At 31.9% G+C, this 18,938-nt stretch overlaps 2 protein-coding genes across 2 annotated transcripts; both read right to left on the bottom strand.

The window, feature by feature from the left end:
• Window positions 1-3,657: 3,657 nt before the first annotated feature.
• Window positions 3,658-14,088, bottom strand: LOC114186034 (GDSL esterase/lipase CPRD49-like). Its single transcript, XM_028074032.1, has 6 exons — window positions 13,881-14,088; window positions 5,414-5,491; window positions 4,591-4,731; window positions 4,416-4,489; window positions 4,183-4,332; window positions 3,658-4,093 (listed from the first exon to the last, which is right to left on the bottom strand). Exons 1-6 carry the CDS (start codon window positions 13,986-13,988, stop codon window positions 3,880-3,882), a joined length of 765 nt encoding a protein of 254 aa, XP_027929833.1. The 5' UTR covers window positions 13,989-14,088; the 3' UTR covers window positions 3,658-3,879.
• Window positions 14,089-14,497: 409 nt separating this feature from the next.
• Window positions 14,498-17,887, bottom strand: LOC114183471 (GDSL esterase/lipase CPRD49-like). The gene is made up of 6 exons (XM_028070495.1): window positions 17,580-17,887; window positions 16,161-16,238; window positions 15,721-15,861; window positions 15,507-15,580; window positions 15,148-15,297; window positions 14,498-15,017 (listed from the first exon to the last, which is right to left on the bottom strand). Exons 1-6 carry the CDS (start codon window positions 17,688-17,690, stop codon window positions 14,810-14,812), a joined length of 762 nt encoding a protein of 253 aa, XP_027926296.1. The 5' UTR covers window positions 17,691-17,887; the 3' UTR covers window positions 14,498-14,809.
• Window positions 17,888-18,938: the final 1,051 nt, after the last annotated feature.

Below are 18,938 nucleotides of genomic sequence, written 5' to 3'. Positions count from 1 at the left end.
ATCATCCATTAAATACGACTGGACAATAGAGATAGCCATGTGAAAAGAACGAGATAAGGCGTCGGCTGTTGCATTTGTCGGGCCTGGTTTGTACTCGATGGTATAAGAAAAACCCAAGAGTTTTGGAAGCCACGCTTCTTGTTCTGGAGTTTGGATAGTTTGATCTTGTAAATGCTTCAAGCTACGTTGATCTGTGCGATTCACAAAGTGGTGACCAATTAAATAATGGCAAAATTTTGCCACCGCTTCAGTGATGGCATAAAGCTCTCGAACATAAGCAGATTGTTATTGGAGACGACTAGATAATTTCTTGGAGAAATATGCAATGGGGTGACGCATTTGTAAAGGAGGAACAACAACGGAGGGAGAGGCAACCCGGGATGATGAGTCCAATGCTCCAACTGATGGCCCATACGTTAATTTCTCTAATGAGTGAGCAATGGAATCTAAGGAAAGTTGCAAGGCAGATAAGTGGGATTCAACCTTGGTCAAGCGAGAGCCCATGGCAACATTGCTCTGGTTATGTGCTTCAATAGCATCGAAGGCCTTCCGCATCTCTGATTGCAAGTCCTTGAGACGAGTGTTCTCCGCCATTGGAGCTCAATGAAAGCACCAATTGTTATGGCTGCCTTAAACTGTATCAACACAAACAAACAATTATACCAAAAAAAAAACTAGAATCTGAAGTAAGAATCCCTCCTTGTATTATTCCTCAAGCGGAAAAGGAAAAATAACAGTAGAAAAGAGAAGGAAAAGACAAAGCAGTGGTAAAGGTCCACACTCCAGAGAAGAAGAAAATAACCACCTCCATACAATTCCTCAATCCCCCCCCTTAAATACCCATTTACTCCTTCAATCGTGCAGGTATCTTCACGAATCGCTTACTGCGCCTAACAAACTTTGGTGCCACCTGTCCCTCTTCATCATGGACTACCACCTGTCCTTTGGTTCCACTACTAACCTCTCTAATGGGTATTACAAAATACACAACACAATACCACACTTCAGAACAAGAAATAAAGAGAATAGGAGAAAAAGGATGGTGTTATTGGCGCTAGCGGTGCCTTCAATCGCGGACAATATCGACGAGCTTGGGAGGAGGTGAGGACAGTAGCAGTTGCGATGTCGCAGTAACGATTAGTGGTGCCCCGAGTCGCAGTAATCATTGTTTTGCTGGGTCCACACTACTAATCATGTGGTGGTGCTCGGTCCCACGACGACGTTGACGACGAGGTAGTTGCAGTTCACGATCTAGGGCCCATAACAGAAAAGAGTGAAAGAGAAGGTGAGAACGAAATCGATAACGCTTGCACTCTGGTGAGTGACTTTCTATGTCAAAATGGCAAAAAAAAAACTAGATTTACCATACAAAGTAGACAATGTTGGAAATGATGATGAGTATTTGGTCTCAGGGATAGGTTATCTGTGTAAATCGTGAAGTGAAGGTGAAGAAAAGGAAGAAGATAGGGTGGAGCCAGGTGATTTTGTTATGTTTGTAATGAAATATGAGTATTATCTTTTCTTTTGTTTCGAAAAAAAAAAGTTAATGGTAAATAAGAAAAAGGTGAAATAAAATTTTGTTCAAACTTTAATTTTACTAAAAAAAGAAAAAAAATGATATGAAAACAAAGAAAAAAAAAGGAGAAAAGAAGGAATAACCCAATTTATTTTTAATTATCACACTCCTTCTCATGAAATCAACAATCCAACATATTTTATGCCATTTCCAACCTTTTGATCCTGATAGAGAAAATAATGATATGATTCTAATAATCAGAAGCAATGTTTATTCTAATTATTAGAATCAATATTACTGTGTGTGCTCTGATTTGCTGAGATTTGATTAACATAATGTGTTGCTATTATGATCAATTTATTCCTTATATTGTTCATTAGAATTAAGACTGTGATTGCATTGATATTGCAATGTGTGAGTCTATCATATGAAAAAGAATCGGGAAACAAAAAAAATATTCTCTACACTTCTATCTTTCTCATTATTACTCACACAATCACACCTCCTTTTTATCTCTCTTGGGAGTAGAGCAAAGTTCTTATTAGAGGAGGTAGGAGGTAGGAAAAAGAAGAAGAAGAAAGGAGGTAGTTATAGGAAAAAAAAGGGAATTGATAAAGAAGAAGAGGAACTAAAAAGTTTAAAAGGTATGTCAGTGTTAATATTTTTGAATTATACATTTCCAAATTTTCACTATATTTTGTTTTAATATTACACGTTTTTCTTTTCTAAACCTATTCTTGGCCTTCTTCTATTATCTTATTCTAAAAATCATAACAAAAAATAGTTTTTCTCATTTATTTTATTGTTTGTCTAATACCAATTTTTAAAATTCTTTTTTTTCATCAAAAAATATAAAAAATAAAATAAAAAAATTGTTTACTTTTTAGTGTCTATTCAACCGCTTGCGTCATATGACACTCATTTTCAAATAATTAAAAATATAAAAAAAACATAAAACTATTTTCAAATATATAAAAAAAAAGTCAAATCAACAATTTTTTAAAGATGTATAAATAATTATGTAATCCTGATTCTGTTATGGATGGAGATACATAAGAACGAAGATTAATACTTGTCGGGTCAAAAAAATCAAAAATTATTTTTGTTTCTCTTGTGTTCATTTATTATTATTTTCGGGGAAAATAAATATTTTGAAAAAACTACATCTTTTTTGCACGTTTAATTAAAAGGTAGTTTTAGAAAGAAAGTTGTAGGGTGTTAATACCTTCCTCACACGTAACTGACTCCTAGACTCGGAATTTGGTGTTTTGCAGACTTTGTCTTATGTTATTTTTCCATAATTTTCAAGAATAAACTATGGTGGCGATTCCAAACTCTATTTTTTTTTTCAAATTTTATTTTTAGTTTGCCGTCCCGTCACGATTTTGGTTGCAACATATATATATATATATATATATATATATATATATATATATATATATATATATGTATGTATATATGTATGTATAATTTTGTAAATAGTTTTTAAGATTAACTAATATTTCTAGTAAAATAAATTAAAATATTTATTATTAAGTTAAATATAATTTTAATCTGAAGCAAAATTGTAATTCATCTTCTTCTCAAACTTTGATACATTTTAGTCCTCAAACTTAAAAAATAAAATAGATATAAGTTAAATTTTTGACGCGTTAAACGACGTTTCAAACTGACATTTGAGTTGTTTAGATAATTTAATACATTTCAACTCAAATGTCAACCCGAAACATAATTTAATAGGTAAAAAAATAACGTTGTTAGTTAAGAGGACTAGATCTATTCATTTTTTAAGTTGAGATCAAAATGTTCAAAGTTTGGGATAGAGACGAATTTTAATTTCGCGTCCAAAATTAGGAACTAAAAATATATTTAACCCTTTATTATTTAATTAAAACTAAAAATTAAGATTGAATTTATAAAAATGAGTAATTTAAATTATAATATTATTATATTTCTTAATTTTAATAAGTACATTTCACTCTTTAAATTAACTTTTTATTTTAGTTTTGGTTAAAAAAAGAATAGCTTTGTCTTATTTGGCATAATTTACTAAAAAAAAATATCACCACATCTATTTGATGTTTACCAGAAGGGAGATAGGAAGAAACAAAACTTGATCCAACAAATGATATGAAAACAACTTGAATGAAAGAAAGATGAATAATTGATATCAACAAAAACCATCATAAAACCCACTTGGCCTAATAAAATTACATGTTGGAATCAAGGTAAAATCATTCTTACCCGTTTATTATTGAAAAATACAAGAACAAAGAATGTCATTTTTCATACGCCCCAACACTGAAGTTTGTGATTTGGCAACTATTGTTGAGCATACTGTGAATTCCAACATGTTCTCAAGTCTAGTCCCACATGTCATTATCAGGGTAGATAAAGTTAGACAAATTATAAGTTGTCTTTCCATCAGGTCCAACAACATCATAAGGTGAATCTTCTCCAAATTCACTTGGCATTGACTTCCAATAAAGACTAGGTTCCCACTCTGCTTCTTTAAGCACATTCAATATCTCTTTTGATACAATCTTGCTTCCCTCATTTGTCAAATGAATTCCATCACTAAGAAATAACCAAAGCACTTGATCAAAAGATTGAACCTTTTTCAATTGGGGCACATGAAATGAAAGCATTTATATATGTATACTTACATGAAGCATACATCTTCCCAGTTATCATTTTTTTGAATAGCAGACCACAAATCAATGCCTTTGACATTCATCTCATCACACACCTCCATACATGCTTCTGCATATATTCTACAAGCTTCGTTTGTCCTCTCTAGCTGCCCCTGTGGATCACTGGTTTCACTCCAACAATTTATTCATCCTTTTAAGATCATGTCGCAATGTAAAAGAAATATAATAAATAACCAATTTATTACATGTTGTGAAGGATTTGTGCCTCATTGATGGGAGGAGTGGTAAGAAATATTGTGCGAGTCTTCTCAGAAAGGTTCTGTGAATCATTATGAAACTTATCAATATAATAAAGAAAACCTAGTTTTGTGCATTAGGTAGCTAAGAACTTGATGATAAAAATTAACAAAGAATGTTTACCTTCACATGCGTAGCAATCTTTCTCATATTTTCCTTGTATTCATCTAGAGGAACATGAGGACCAATGCCATTTGGATTTGGTATAGAAGAATCATTTCCACCAAAGTACACAATCACCAATGATGGTTGTTCTTTGGCTTCCTTTTGTTAAAAAATCATGGTAATACCAATGTTATGTAATTAATAATCCTATTGTTATCACGTTTAGCAAAGCTAAATGTTGAAATATCTTACTCACATGACAGCAATATAAAGTTTTTTTTTCCTGATATTTTGAACAATAAAACGCTACTTTTTAAGATAACTTTACTAAAATCAACCATTCCCTTAATAAATGCATTTTATTAAAATAAAGAGAATAATTAATTTACAAAATAAATTAGAAAAATAAAGTTTCATTAAAACTTGAAAATATTTTAAAATAAATGGAGAAAATGAATATACATGAATAAAAACACTTTGAAAATTGTGATAATTAAGTTTACCGAATAATATGTTTAATGGTAATGTACATTTAAGACGGTTTTACCGTGTAAATTGTGGCAAATTAAATCATAGTAATATATAAAATAATAATTTATACAATTTTTTTGTAATTGTTAAGATGAGTTCTATTCAAGATATCATGTGTGCAACATTTCAAATTCATCTTACCTTTAACATTTATATGCTGAGGTTCACTTATTTAAACTTTTCATATAAAAAAAAAAAATTGGGTGGGGAAGTTCACATTTATTTATGAAGAAGGGTAAGAAAATTGAGCTTAAAAAAAGGTGAAAATGTTTTTGAACACAGGAATTTAACACTCAGATAATGAACATACCTTGGGAAAGATTGAATCCAAAACCTCCAAAGCACGCCTTGAATTCCATGCAGCATATCCTCTCAAAACTATATCAGCCTTCGTAGGATGCATAAATTATGACAATGTATTATTAGTTCTCAAAATGCATTTATAAGTATAAATTCGTTCAATTATATTGTTCTATAAGGGTTTTCAATAATTCTAATGCAATTTTTCTAATTTATCAAAATAAGTAATTTTTTTTTAAGAATTATAAAAAAATAAATTGTAAGCCCGACTTTTTATTTTATTTTGTGAAGAAGTTGTGATTTTTTTTTTTAAATTTAATAATGTTTTTGGAGTTAGGTTTTTGTTTGAAACCATCAAATATTATTGGTGTTTTATATGTTATTGTTAACTAATTAATGTTTGACGAAATTGAATGCTAATTGAAATTGGTTTTTGTGAAATGATTTTTTCTTAGTCTATTTTTTACATCATGATCTACTTGTTTTATCATATTGTATGATGGTGGTGTATAATTGATGTTAAATTAAGATTTTGAAAGAACGTGTGAAAAATTTTTGTACTTTAGAAATTTCTATTGTTAAATGTTACATTGCAGAAGAAAATGATAAATTTTGATTAAAGTACATGTTACAAATAAATTCTGTAGGTACATATGATAACCAAATCTTCAAAATAAATATTCTAAGTACATTTGTGTATATTAAGTAACATGGTTGAGATAATATCATACTTATTGTCCTCATAAAACCATTATGAAAGAGGAAAATTCAAAAGCATTAAAAAATGTTTTTTTTTAATAATAAGACTTTAATTTCATGACATGATTTAGATGAGAAATTATAAACATGTCTTGCAAATAAAAATACAACGCACAAGTGTGTGTGTATATATATATATATATATATATATATATATATATATATATATATATATATATATATATATATATATATATATATATATATATATATATATATATATATATATATATATATATATATATATATATATATATATATATATTGTTGGGTATTGGGCTCCCTTTTTACGTGGAGAAAATATTCAAAACTTGAGAAGCCCATGTCTCATTTAACTAGTGAAGAGGGGATTATAAAATAAAGAGAGAGGCAGAACAATAGAGTCAGAATACACTGAAAGCCCTAACACATAGAGGGAGACGTAGAGGAAAAATTCTGTTCACGTTTTTCATAGAGCTGTCGCCGTAAATTCGGCACTGCGGGTTCGTTCACCGTTGGATCGCGCTGAAATGTTTACAGCAGGTTCAGGACTCATTACTCTTTAATCTGACCGGTTGGATCGTTGATACGAGGTCTGATTTGGGAGATATTAATTTCGCACTGCAGCAGTGATTTTTAGAGGTTTTCCTCTCTTGTTCTTCTCTATTTGAAAGCTTTGTTGCTTTGTTATTTGGTTGGGTGTTGGCACTAATTTGTGCTATTGATTGAGACTCTTTTGTACTCTTGTTGATCATAGTGAAGCTATTTCTTTGGTCTGGACGACTCGTGGTTTTTACCCTTGATTTGAGGGGTTTTCCACGTTAAAAATCTTGGTACCTTTATTTGTGCTTTTGGTGATTTATTATTGCTCCTCATAGATTCTTGCAAGTTAGGGGAAATTATATCCGCTGCACTCTCTGGTATATTGTTTGTTGTTGTTTTCCCCATCAGAGTGGTATCAAAGCTCTTGGTTGGGCTATATTTACTTGCTTGAATGATGGAGGCAAATGCAAATATGGTTGCTTTGAATGGTACAAATTATCATTTGTGGAAGGGCAAGATGAAAGATTTATTATTTGTTAAGAAATTGCATCTTCTGGTCATTACTACACAGAAGCCAGATTCTATGTCTGAAGAAGAATGGGACTTTGAGCACCAACAGGTATGTGGTTTTATTCGGCAATATGTTGAAGATAATGGTTTTATAAACATTGGTGTTGGTGATTTTGCCTGCAAACCAACATGGGAGTGCAGTTGTTGCTTAAAGGAGTAAAACATGCTCCGGATGTCCATTTTAATTTAATCTCTGTGCAGTTGCTTGATGATTGTGGTTATGACAATCACTTTGGTTCTAGTAAATGGAAGCTCACTAAAGGTAACTTGGTTATGGCCAGAGGGGAGAAACAATCTAAATTGTATTAGACTAAAGCTTTGGTTGCTAAAGACAGTGTGAATGCTATGTATATGGAGGCATCTTTGTGGCACCGGAGGCTTGGTCATATAAGTGAGAAAAGGGCTTAACTGCTTAGCTAAAAAGGATGTGCTTATGGGATTGAGGAATGCAGAATTGGAGAAATGTTCTCATTGCATGGCTGGTAAACAAACCAGAGTATCTTTTAAGAAGCATCCTCCCTCAAGAAAGTCAGAATTGCTTGAATTGGTACATTCTGATGTTTGTGGCCCATTAAAGGTAAAGTCATTTAGTGGTGTACTTTACTTTGTTACTTTTATTGATGATTGTTTCAGGAAGCTATGGGTCTATGCTCTTCAACGGAAAGATCAAGTACTTGAAAAGTTCAAGGAATTTCATGCTATGGTTGAGAGGCAATCAGGCAAGAAGCCGAAATGCATCCGTAGTGATAATGGTGGTGAGTACCGTGGACCTTTTGATGTTTATTGCAGGCAGCATGGTATTAGACACGAGAAGACCCTCCTAAAACTCCTCAGTTGAATGGTCTAGCGGAGAGGATGAACAGGACCTTGGTTGAAAGGGTTACATGTATGCTTTCGGAAGCAAAGTTGCCTAAGCACTTTTGGGGAGAGGCATTGCTTGTAGTTGTGCATGTTATTAATCTCAGTCCCGCAGTTGCTTTGAATACTGAGGTGCCAGACAAAATTTGGTTTGGTAAGAATGTTAGCTATGATCATTTGCGTGTCTTTGGTTGCAGGGCATTTGTTCATGTTCCTAAGGATGAAAGATCCAAGTTAGATAAAAAGACAAGGCAATGTATCTTTATTGGCTATGGTGGGGATGAATTTGGCTACAGGTTTTATGATCCCGTTGAGAAGAAGCTTGTTAGAAGCCATGATGTACAAATCATGGAAGACCAGACCATTGAAGACATTGATAAGGTGGAGAAGACCACACCCGAGAAAGACAATAATCTCACTGATGGTAATACGATGAGGTTATCCGCTCACAATTTGAAGAATGTTGAAACAGAAGCTCAAGACAATGAGCAACATGGTGATGTTGATGACCAACAGTTTGGAAGTGGAGTAGAGGTTCCAATTGATGATGCTCAATAGGAACATGATGATGATGATCTTGGTGATATACTTGAATCACCTCAAGTCCAACTCAGGAGGTCTAATAGACAAAAACAACCTTCTACAAGGTATTCTTGTGATGAGTACATAACCTTGACTGACGGTAGAGAACCTGAGTGTTTGGAAGAGGCTTTGGATGGTGAAGAGAAGAAACAGTGGCTGGATGCAATACAAGATGAGATGAAATCTTTGCATGACAATCACACTTACGACTTGGTAAAATTGCCTAAGGGCAAAAGGGCATTGGAAACTAGGTGGATTTTCAGGGTGAAACAAGATTCAAATTCTACACTTCCAAGGTACAAGGCCAGATTAGTGGTGAAAGATTTCAGACAGAAAAAGGGTATTGATTTCAATGAGATTTTCTCACCTATGGTGAAAATGTCATCCATCAGAACTGTGCTAAGTTTAGCTGCTACTCTTGATTTGGAGGTTGAGTAGATGGATGTGAAGACAACTTTCCTTCATGGTAATTTGGAGGAAGAGATATACATGAAGCAACCTGATGGGTTTCTTTCTAAAGGCAAGGAAGATTATGTGTGTAGACTAAGGAAGAGTTTATACGGTTTGAAGCAGGCCCCAAGGCAGTGGTATAAGGAGTTTGAGTCTTTTATGTGTGAGCAAGGTTACAAGAAGACTACTTCTGATCATTGTGTCTTTGTTAAAAGTTTTTCTAATGATGACTTTATTATCCTGTTATTATATGTTGATGACATGCTTATTGTTGGGAAAGATATTTCCAAAATTGACAGGTTAAAGAAGACACTTGGCGAGTCTTTTGCCATGAAAGACTTGGGAGCTGCTAAAAGGATTCTTGGCATACATATCTCACGTGATAGGAGAGAAAAGAAGATTTATCTATCACAAGAGCAATACATTAGGAAGGTGTTGCAGAGATTCCAGATGGAAAATGCTAAAGCTGTGAGTACTCCTCTTGCTACTCATTTTAAACTGAATGTTAAACAGAGTCCTTCAAATGAAGTTGAGAAGACCAATATGAGTCGAGTTCCTTATGCATCTGCGGTGGGCAGTTTGATGTATGCGATGGTGTGTACAAGACCAGATATTGTACATGTTGTTGGTACAGTTAGTCGATTTTTGTCAAATCCAGGTAGAGAGCATTGGAATGTTGTGAAATGGATTTTGAGGTATCTTCATGGTACAGTTAATATGAAGCTTTGTTTTGGAGGTGATAAACCTACTTTGATGGGTTACTCAGACTCAGATATGGCTGGGGACATTGATTCCAGAAAGTCCACTTCGGGCTATTTGATAAAGTTTGCAGGGGGAGCTGTGGCTTGGCAATCAAGACTACAGAGGTGTTTAGCGTTGTCTACTACAGAGGCAGAGTTCATTGCTATTACTGAAGCATGCAAGGAGTTGTTATGGTTGAAGAAATTCTTGCAGGAGCTTGGTTTTAGGCAAGATAACTATTCATTGCTCGTTGATAGCCAAACTGCTATCCATCTTCTTAAGAATCTAACTTTTCATTCTAGATCCAAACATATTGATGTGAGGTATCATTGGATACGTGATGCTTTGGATGCTAAGTTGTTGGAGTTGGAAAAAGTTCATACAGATGATAATGGTGCTGATATGATGACTAAAGCATTGTCAAGAGGGAAGTTTGAAGTTTGTTGTGAGATCGCCGGTTTGGCGGTTATCTCCACATAGTTGTGAGGGAGAGATTTGTTGGGTATTGAGTTCCCTTCCTATGTGGAGAAAAGGCCTAAAACTTGAGAAGCCCATGTCTCATTTAACCTAGTGGAGAGGGGGCTATAAAATAAAGAGAGAGGTAGAACAATAGAGTCAGAACACACTGAAAGCCCTAACACATAGAGGGAGAGGTAGAGGGAAAATTCTGTTCACCTTTTCCATAGAGCTGTCGCCGTAAATTCGGCACTGCGGGTTCGTTCACCGTTGGATCGCGCTGAAATTTTTACAGCAGGTTCGGGACTCATTGCTCTTCAGTCTGACCGGTTGGATCGTTGATACGAGGTTTGAGTTGGAAGATATTAATTTCGCACTGCAGCGTTATTTTTAGAGGTTTTCCTCTCTTGTTCTTCTCTATTTGAAAGCTTTGTTGCTTTGTTATTTGGTTGGGTATTGGCACTAATTTGTGCTATTGATTGAGACTCTTTTGTACTCTTGTTGATCATAGTGAAGCTATTTCTTTGGTCTGGACGACTCGTGGTTTTTACCCTTGATTTGAGGGGTTTTCCACGTTAAAAATCTTGGTGCCTTTATTTGTGCTTTTGATGATTTATTATTACTGCTCTTTGATTATTGCTCCTCATAAATTCTTGCAAGTTAGGAGAAATTATATCTGTTACATTCTCTGATATATTGTTTGTTGTTGTTTTTCCCATCATATATATATATATATATTACTCCTTAATAATTGTGCTTATTCTTTCACATTAATACTCTTTCCCCTTGCAACCAAATCTTTATTAATTTGCATATTTTTATATCATACATTAGCGTTCTATTCATAAATGGTTCCTTCACCTCAACAACCCTTTTCAGAAACAGAAATTTCTTTTTGCAATGAGTTTGCGTGCACTCTTGATCTTGTCGGTGTGACGTAAATGGATAAGTTTGTCTCTTAAAACCCAAATAAAACAAAAGGTTTATTATTATTCGCATAGATTTAGTTATTTTACTTTTGGCTTCTATACTTTTCTTTTCTTTATTTTGTTTAAATATATTATTTTTTATTTACTTTTGGATAAACTTGCTTTATTAAGTATCACCGTCAGGCAATCAAATTATGCTATATGTCAAACCTTTGATTGTGTCATTATTCAATAGCATAAAAGTAACGACAAGAGATAAAACGTTTGTATTTTAATAAAATTAAGGACTAATTAAAAAATAGTAAAGCTTAAAACGATTTTTAAGTCATAAAATACATTTTAGTCTAATAAAAGTCTCACCAATCTATCTTATAATAGAAAAAACAATTTCATCAAAAGACAGAGTAATACATTCAATATTAAGATATTGTATATAATTCTTAAATTGGTATTCATCCAAATTTTACATTAAGTAATAAAAAAAATAAAAATATTACTATAAAAAGTTGAAAAGTTAGTTTTTTAGTAAGCTCATCACAACTAGGAATATTAATGAGGTGGGTTGGATGTAGATAGTAGCTCTTCCGTACTACTCTACCTTCTGGATAAATATTCGTTTCGTACTCGTATTTATATGTGTCGGGTATCCGTTATACGGATACCCGCATAATTTTTTAATATTTACGGATATTCACGGGTATCCGCGAGTATTTACAAAAAAAAATATAAATAAATATTTGACAACATATTTTAATCGTAAATTCAAACAAAATACAATATATAACATTCATAAATTTTAAACAAAGTCCAAATAACCCATTTAACTGGTGGTGAATGACAATTTACAAGAAATGATTTTTTTTTAAACTAATTGATAAAAAATAACTCATTTAAAATCAATATGTTAATATTTTAATCATATTTTTTTGAATTTAAATTAGAAGATAAAGGATATGGATATCCACGGGTACAGATACTATGATACCCATACCCGTCTCATTAACATGCGGGTATTAAAAATACTCGTATCCATTACCTGCAAGTATCTATTTGCAATATTCATTTCTTATCCATTACAAGTTTTATCCGCAGATATTCGTGAGTACGAATTTTTTTGACATCCCTAATCATAACTCAATAACTTGTTTTGAGTATATATATGAGACTAATAATTATGTATCATGAAAATGTTGGTTTATGCTCTATAATTCCTTGAAGAAATTTACAATTTTATCCTTACTAACATTGCACTACTTTTTTTGTTGTAAAGATTGTATATTGAGTAATAAACTAGTTTTGCTGAATATTGTCCATTAAAAACAATTCACAATTTTTATTTCTCAAAAAGATAACATGATTAGTTTTAGTCTATATGACAAAATTAACTATTGATATAAATATATAACAATGCATGTATAGTTTATTATGCATGACATACACCACTCAAGTTTAACATTTAAGCTCGTTATGCTAAATAAAAACTCATATATTATAAGCCATCATATTTGAAGGAATCAAACACAATTCTATCCGAGAGTATGATAAAAGAAGCGAACACCGATCAAAGTCAATTATCTTCTTTCATCCAACAAAAAGAGCTTTTTTTTTTATTTTATTTTGGAGTCGATTGGAAGTTAAAATTATATAAATGGGTTCCTTCTTCTTCTTTTTTTTTTTTTGGCCAAAATGGATTAAGTCGTCAGGGTGGAGGACGACATTGGAGGTGAAGTCGTCTTCCACCCCACCAGTTTCTTTATTTTTTTTTAAAGGCAATGTTGTCCTCTGAAAGGACGGTTTATGCTATTAGAAAAAGTGAAGTCGTTCTCATACATGACGACTTCACTTTTTTAATTTTTTTTCGTAAATAATAAATTTTGATTTTTTTAGTTTCATGGCAAAACCGTGATGACAAGGACCGGTTTGTGCATACCAGAACTGGTTTCTATTTAATGAAACCACCAAAACCGTGCGCACCAAGACCGATTTTTATTTTATGAAACCTAAACCGTCCTTTACTGGACCGGTTTCCAATTAATGTAAGAATAATTATAAATTCAAAAAGCATTGATAACTGATAAATTTTTTAAAAAAAAGAACAAACAACGAAAACTGAAAAATTTAAAAAAATAATCAAAACTAAAAAATAAAAAAATAATCAAAATTGTTAAATTAAAAAAAAAGAAAAAAATAATCTGAAATATTTAAAGAAGAAAATAATAAAAAGTGAAAATTTTGAAATTTTTTTAATAATAATTAAAATTGAAATTGAAAAAAAAAAGTAAAAAGTGAAGTCGTTACGTTAGAGGACGACTTCACTTTTCAATTAAACAAAAGTCGTTCTCAAAACAACGATATTACTTTAAAAAAAAAAAAAAAAGCAAAACTGGTCTGGAGAAGACGATTTCACCCTAACATCATCATTCTCCATAACGACTTGACCCAATTTAAAAAAAGAAAAAAATTAACAGACCCTATTTTACAATTTTCTAGTCAAAGGGACACTGAAATACAAAAAAGCCAACAAAAACATACTATAACTCTTCCATTAACAAAATACTAACTAAACAAAAAAAAAATAATTTGAAGACTAAGAGAAGAAAAAGGAGATACCTTACGAGCATAAACGTGAGAAAGAGTAGCTCCCCAACCTTCATAATAGCTATATTGAACAATGGAAGAACCAAACAACACAAACTGTTGCCTCGATGGTCCTATCATCTTTCTTCCTCTTTCACTTTCTCAACCACAAACACAAACCAAATACGATGTTGCTGAGAATATATGCACGTTGTAGTTACCCGCGTTTTAGGCTTTTTATATAAAAAAAAATCATCCAAAACCAAAATCATGTGGTAGCAATGCACTATCAATGGGAGCCAGCTCAGATCTAAATAAAGACCAATCATTAGAGGATTTTAAAAAGGAGTAGGTACAATTTTATACATGCGTACAAGGAATTCAAAATTTAGAACAGGAACACCTGAACATTTTTAAAGTTTTGTTTTTAAAACTAGTTCAACGTGTGATACAGTACTTTAAATTTGTAACAAAAATTAGTGAAACTAAGTTGTTTTATTGAATTTGAAAATGTGCAATTTGTGATTTTCTTAACAAATTAATTATCTTCAAACAAATTTTCAATAAACAAAGATTGATTTTGATTATGATCGTTATAATAATTGATTGTGTACATAATTAAATATTAAATAATTTAACTTTTACAGTTGTTTCGAACAAACTTTTAATAGGTTTACATAGATTAATTAAAATCTTGTCATATCGTGAAACACGTTACGTAGATTAAAATAATCGACTTAGTTTAATGTCCTAGAATTCATTTACCTAGAAGGGTTCTTCTTTTAGTGTCCTACAATTGCAATGCCAATTGGCTCAATCAAAGTGCAATTATAGTCACCATTTCATTCCACTCAAGGTGAGAAAATCCAGTGATAAACGATGCATATGTGAACTAAGAACAAAAAACTTTTAGTTTGTATACGGTTCTTATTTCCTGTTATTCTGTGATTCTTGCTTCAACTCTATTCCCATTGCAGAGTTTCAAAGAGGGAACTGACATTGACATTGTTTCCATCAGGGCCAATTGGATCATAAGGTGAATCTTCTCCATATTCAGTTGGCATTGACCTCCATTGCAGGCTTGGTTCCCACTCTGCTTCTTTGATGACCTTCAATATCTCTCTTACAACCACATTGCTCCCCTCAACACTAAGATGAATTCCATCCTCCCTATCAAACACCATTCAAAAAAATGAAGGATGAGAAGATTTGAATCTCCTCTATTAAGGTGCATGTCACTATGAATGAACTACTCAACACAATGAGGTTATGAAGATTTGAACCAAGAATGCATACTTACGTGAAGTAAACATCTCTCCAGTCACCCCGGTTCTGGAGTAAAGACCACATATTAATGGCCTTGATATTCATCTCACGGCACAGCTCCAAAAGTGCTTCTGAATATATTCGACAAGATTCGTTTGTTCTTAATTGCTGACCCGGCAGCAAACTGGTTTAAAGTCCAAAATTTTGCTCATCAGAGTCTAATTTAGAAATAAGTTCCAAAAAAAGAAAAGAAAAATCAAAGGAAATAAGAATGTTAATATATATCAAGTCTAGTTCATTACTTCTATGGATCAATTCTTTGTATGTAGTTCTCTGTCTTTCATCTTTTGTGAATTTATTAAAATGGAATAGCAGTTAGATTGAAACGAAAACCTGTCTCCGGTAAGGTTTGCCTCATTAACAGGAGGTGCAGTGAGAAATATGATGCGAGTCTTCTTTGAAAGGCTCTGGCAATCACAAGGATTTGTGTCAAACAAACATGATAGTAATAATTAAAAGGTAAAAAGATGGGAATTATGTAAAAATACTTGAAGGGTGAAGGGTTACTTTCATGTGGTAATAAGAAAGGAGAAATGTGTTGCTTTACCTTCAGATGGGCACCTATCTTTCTCATGTTTTCTATGTATTCTTGGAGAGGTACATGTTGACCACGGCCACTTGGATGAGGAAGAAGAGAATCGTTACCACCAAAGTACACAATAACCAATGATGGTTGCTGAGTGGCATTCTATGTTAAAGAAGATGACACAGATCAGAACCTTAGAAAAAACGCTATGAATTCTGATAATTGAGTAGTTCATTTTAATACGCTGTAAAATTCAGAAGATAACATGCGGATATCTTGTGCCAAGATTTTTCACATCATTAAGTACCATTCTCCATTTCCAAGGTGTCATTTCTTTCTCAATGACCACAAATAGAATAAGCAGTTTTTTTAACATTCGTGATGGAAGGACAAAAGATTCACGTTGAAGATGAAGATAGAAGAGGAAATGTGAATCAAAATATGAGAAAGATTATTGGTACCTTTGGGAAAATTTCGGCCAGAACTTGCACAGCACGCCTTGAATTCCAGCCAGAATATCCTCGCAGAATAACATCAGCCTATGTCATATCAAGGTGTAAAGTTAAACTCATTGAGAATCCAATGTGTACCCAAAAACATATAAAATAAAAGCAATAATGTCATTCAATTACTGGCTGAAATTTAAATAAATTAAGACATTTTATATGCTGTGATATCATGTTAATCTATTTGATAGTCTTTTTGGTCTGTAGTTGGATCTTATTCTAATAATATCAAGGTCTTGCACCGAAACAATAAATGATTGGTGGATGATGAGTAAGTAAAGTATGATTGCCACTTCCATAAAATTTCTTCAATATGACAGCAAATTATTCATCAACAGTTTAGGTTCATCTATTCTTTTTAACATTTCTTGACATTAAAAGAAGCTGCATTATATGGCATATTTTCACATCACCAAACTTTAATAGGTAAATGACATTTTTCTTTGCCCAAATAAGAACCCCTGTCACAGTGCTTGCAATCTTAGTCTGAAATAAAACACTACCCTTTTTGTTTATCCAAAGAAATTCCAACCAAAATACCGCAATTCTCAACATAGTCTCATCCTGTTGCCAAGAATAACAAAAAGTAGAGATTCCATCCACCTTCATGGAAAATCTTAACAGAACACAGAAAATATTCATCCGCAGGGTCAATGCATGAGAACCGTATTAAATGAAATTTTGCAGAACAGTCATATGAAGATTTGAGCTCAATTCACTTAAAAAACACAAATCTGAAATGTCAGCCATCTAATCCTCATCCTAATATTATAAACAAATGTATTGATTGAGTGCCTGAAAATGTGGCAGCACTGAATTCATTTGCTCAATTCCACGCTCGTCTGATCAAATAAAATCTGAAGCAAAAACAGAAACAGAATACTACAACATTCACTTGGTGAGATCTATTAAAAGTCTTAAACCTTAAATCATAAACTCTAAATTTCCAAGAATAACCTTAATCTTTAGCAGAAGTTTTACCCTCTCCAATGCACAAACAAGATTTCTGCGTGAGGTCAGTTGCAATGCAAACACACCCAAAATCATGTATGTATCTAAAAGTTACCCAAGACTAAGAACAACTGTATTTACAAATCCCAAATCCCATTACTTAGTACATCAGACTGAGATAGTGTCCGTTCTGCTGATATGCTCTCAAAGATTTCATCTTTAAAGGCTTCTGGTTGGATTAAAGAAAAAAGTAGCCTTAGTTTTGATTCTCAAACAGACTCATCATTTGTTGTACCCTTGGTTACGTGGAAGAACATCATAACTTAACAATTCATAGTCACACATCACAAGTCAAAGTCACAGTCTTGCACAATTTTACTCCCAAACAGAAAGCACCATAGTGAAAGGTACATGCACACATACCTTACGAGCATACAAGTGAGAAAGAATAGCGCCCCAACCTTGCTGGGAATAGCTGAGCTGAACCAGGGAAGAACCAAAGAGTACGAACAGGGGTCTTGCTGGTCCCACCATCTCTTCTTCTTCTCTTCTTTTGGGGTGAAATTGGAACGGATCCGAACCCCTAAGACTCACACTTGAATCTTGGTTGAACGTGCTCGTTCTTGTTGAGACTAAGACTCGAATGGTAGCAAGGTTTCGTAACTGATAGATGAGCCATGATTCAAATGACACTGCATTTTATGCACTTATCACAAGTGACGGGTGGGTGCCAAAACTTTTGCCCCGTTAAACTCGGGTCGTATTCTCAAATTGGAATATGATTAAAAAGAGAAAAAATGTACAGTGGATACATGTCTGATACAGTATATACTAAATGGACATTCACAAAATTTTGTACAGTACACATATTTAATGCATAATCTGTTTATACTCAACTTATTATTTATTATTATAAATTTTTTTTGAGTATCTCTATAAAGATAATTAAAGAATTAAAATAAAATTATTAATAAAAGAAATATTAATTATTGAATAATTATTTACAATTTAATTTTATATTTTTTTATTTAGATCTATTAAATTGAAATTATTTTTAAAATAATTATTTTTTTCTTTAATTTATATTTTGACATAATTCATCTATTCAGAAATACATATTTATTAGTATGCAATTTTATTAGAATTGTATTTTAAAATTAATTTTCCATCTAAATTAATATTTTAATTTTTAATTTTTCAAATAATTTAATTTAAATTAAATTAAATTAATAATTAAAATATTTAGGGTATTATGAGAAATTATAAAAAATTAAAATTTATTTAATTTTTAAAAATTATAACATTTATTTAATTAATTTAAAAGTAAAAAAGTATAATTAGATTTAATATAAGTATTTTATTTTATAAAATTAAATAACAATCTTTTAATTAGTTTTGTGATGAAAATGTATTTAAGTTATATATATATATATAATAAAATGTATTTTAAATAATATATTAATATTGAGTTAAATAAAATTAAAAAATCAATTTCAATTTTAAATGAAATATTATTAGATAATGTCGAAAAATGTAAATGGTAGATTTTCTGTTAACAAAAATAATAAATGACACTTTTTAGAATGTCTTAAACCTAATGCTTAAACTTTAAAATAATGAAATCAATTAATTGATAAAAAATATTTTAAAATTAATAATATAATTATTAATTACAAACATATCAATTTAAAAGATTTCAAAATTAATAGAATAAAAACAATTCATTGATAGTTAAAAAATTCAAAATAATTTATCGAATTAATTGGTTAATTAATGCAAAAT

Source organism: Vigna unguiculata, chromosome 5 (genome assembly GCF_004118075.2).
Source record: "Vigna unguiculata cultivar IT97K-499-35 chromosome 5, ASM411807v1, whole genome shotgun sequence".
NCBI lineage: Eukaryota > Viridiplantae > Streptophyta > Magnoliopsida > Fabales > Fabaceae > Vigna > Vigna unguiculata.
The sequence above is the reverse complement of the archived record's forward strand: the minus strand, read 5'-3'. Positions and strand labels throughout refer to the sequence as shown.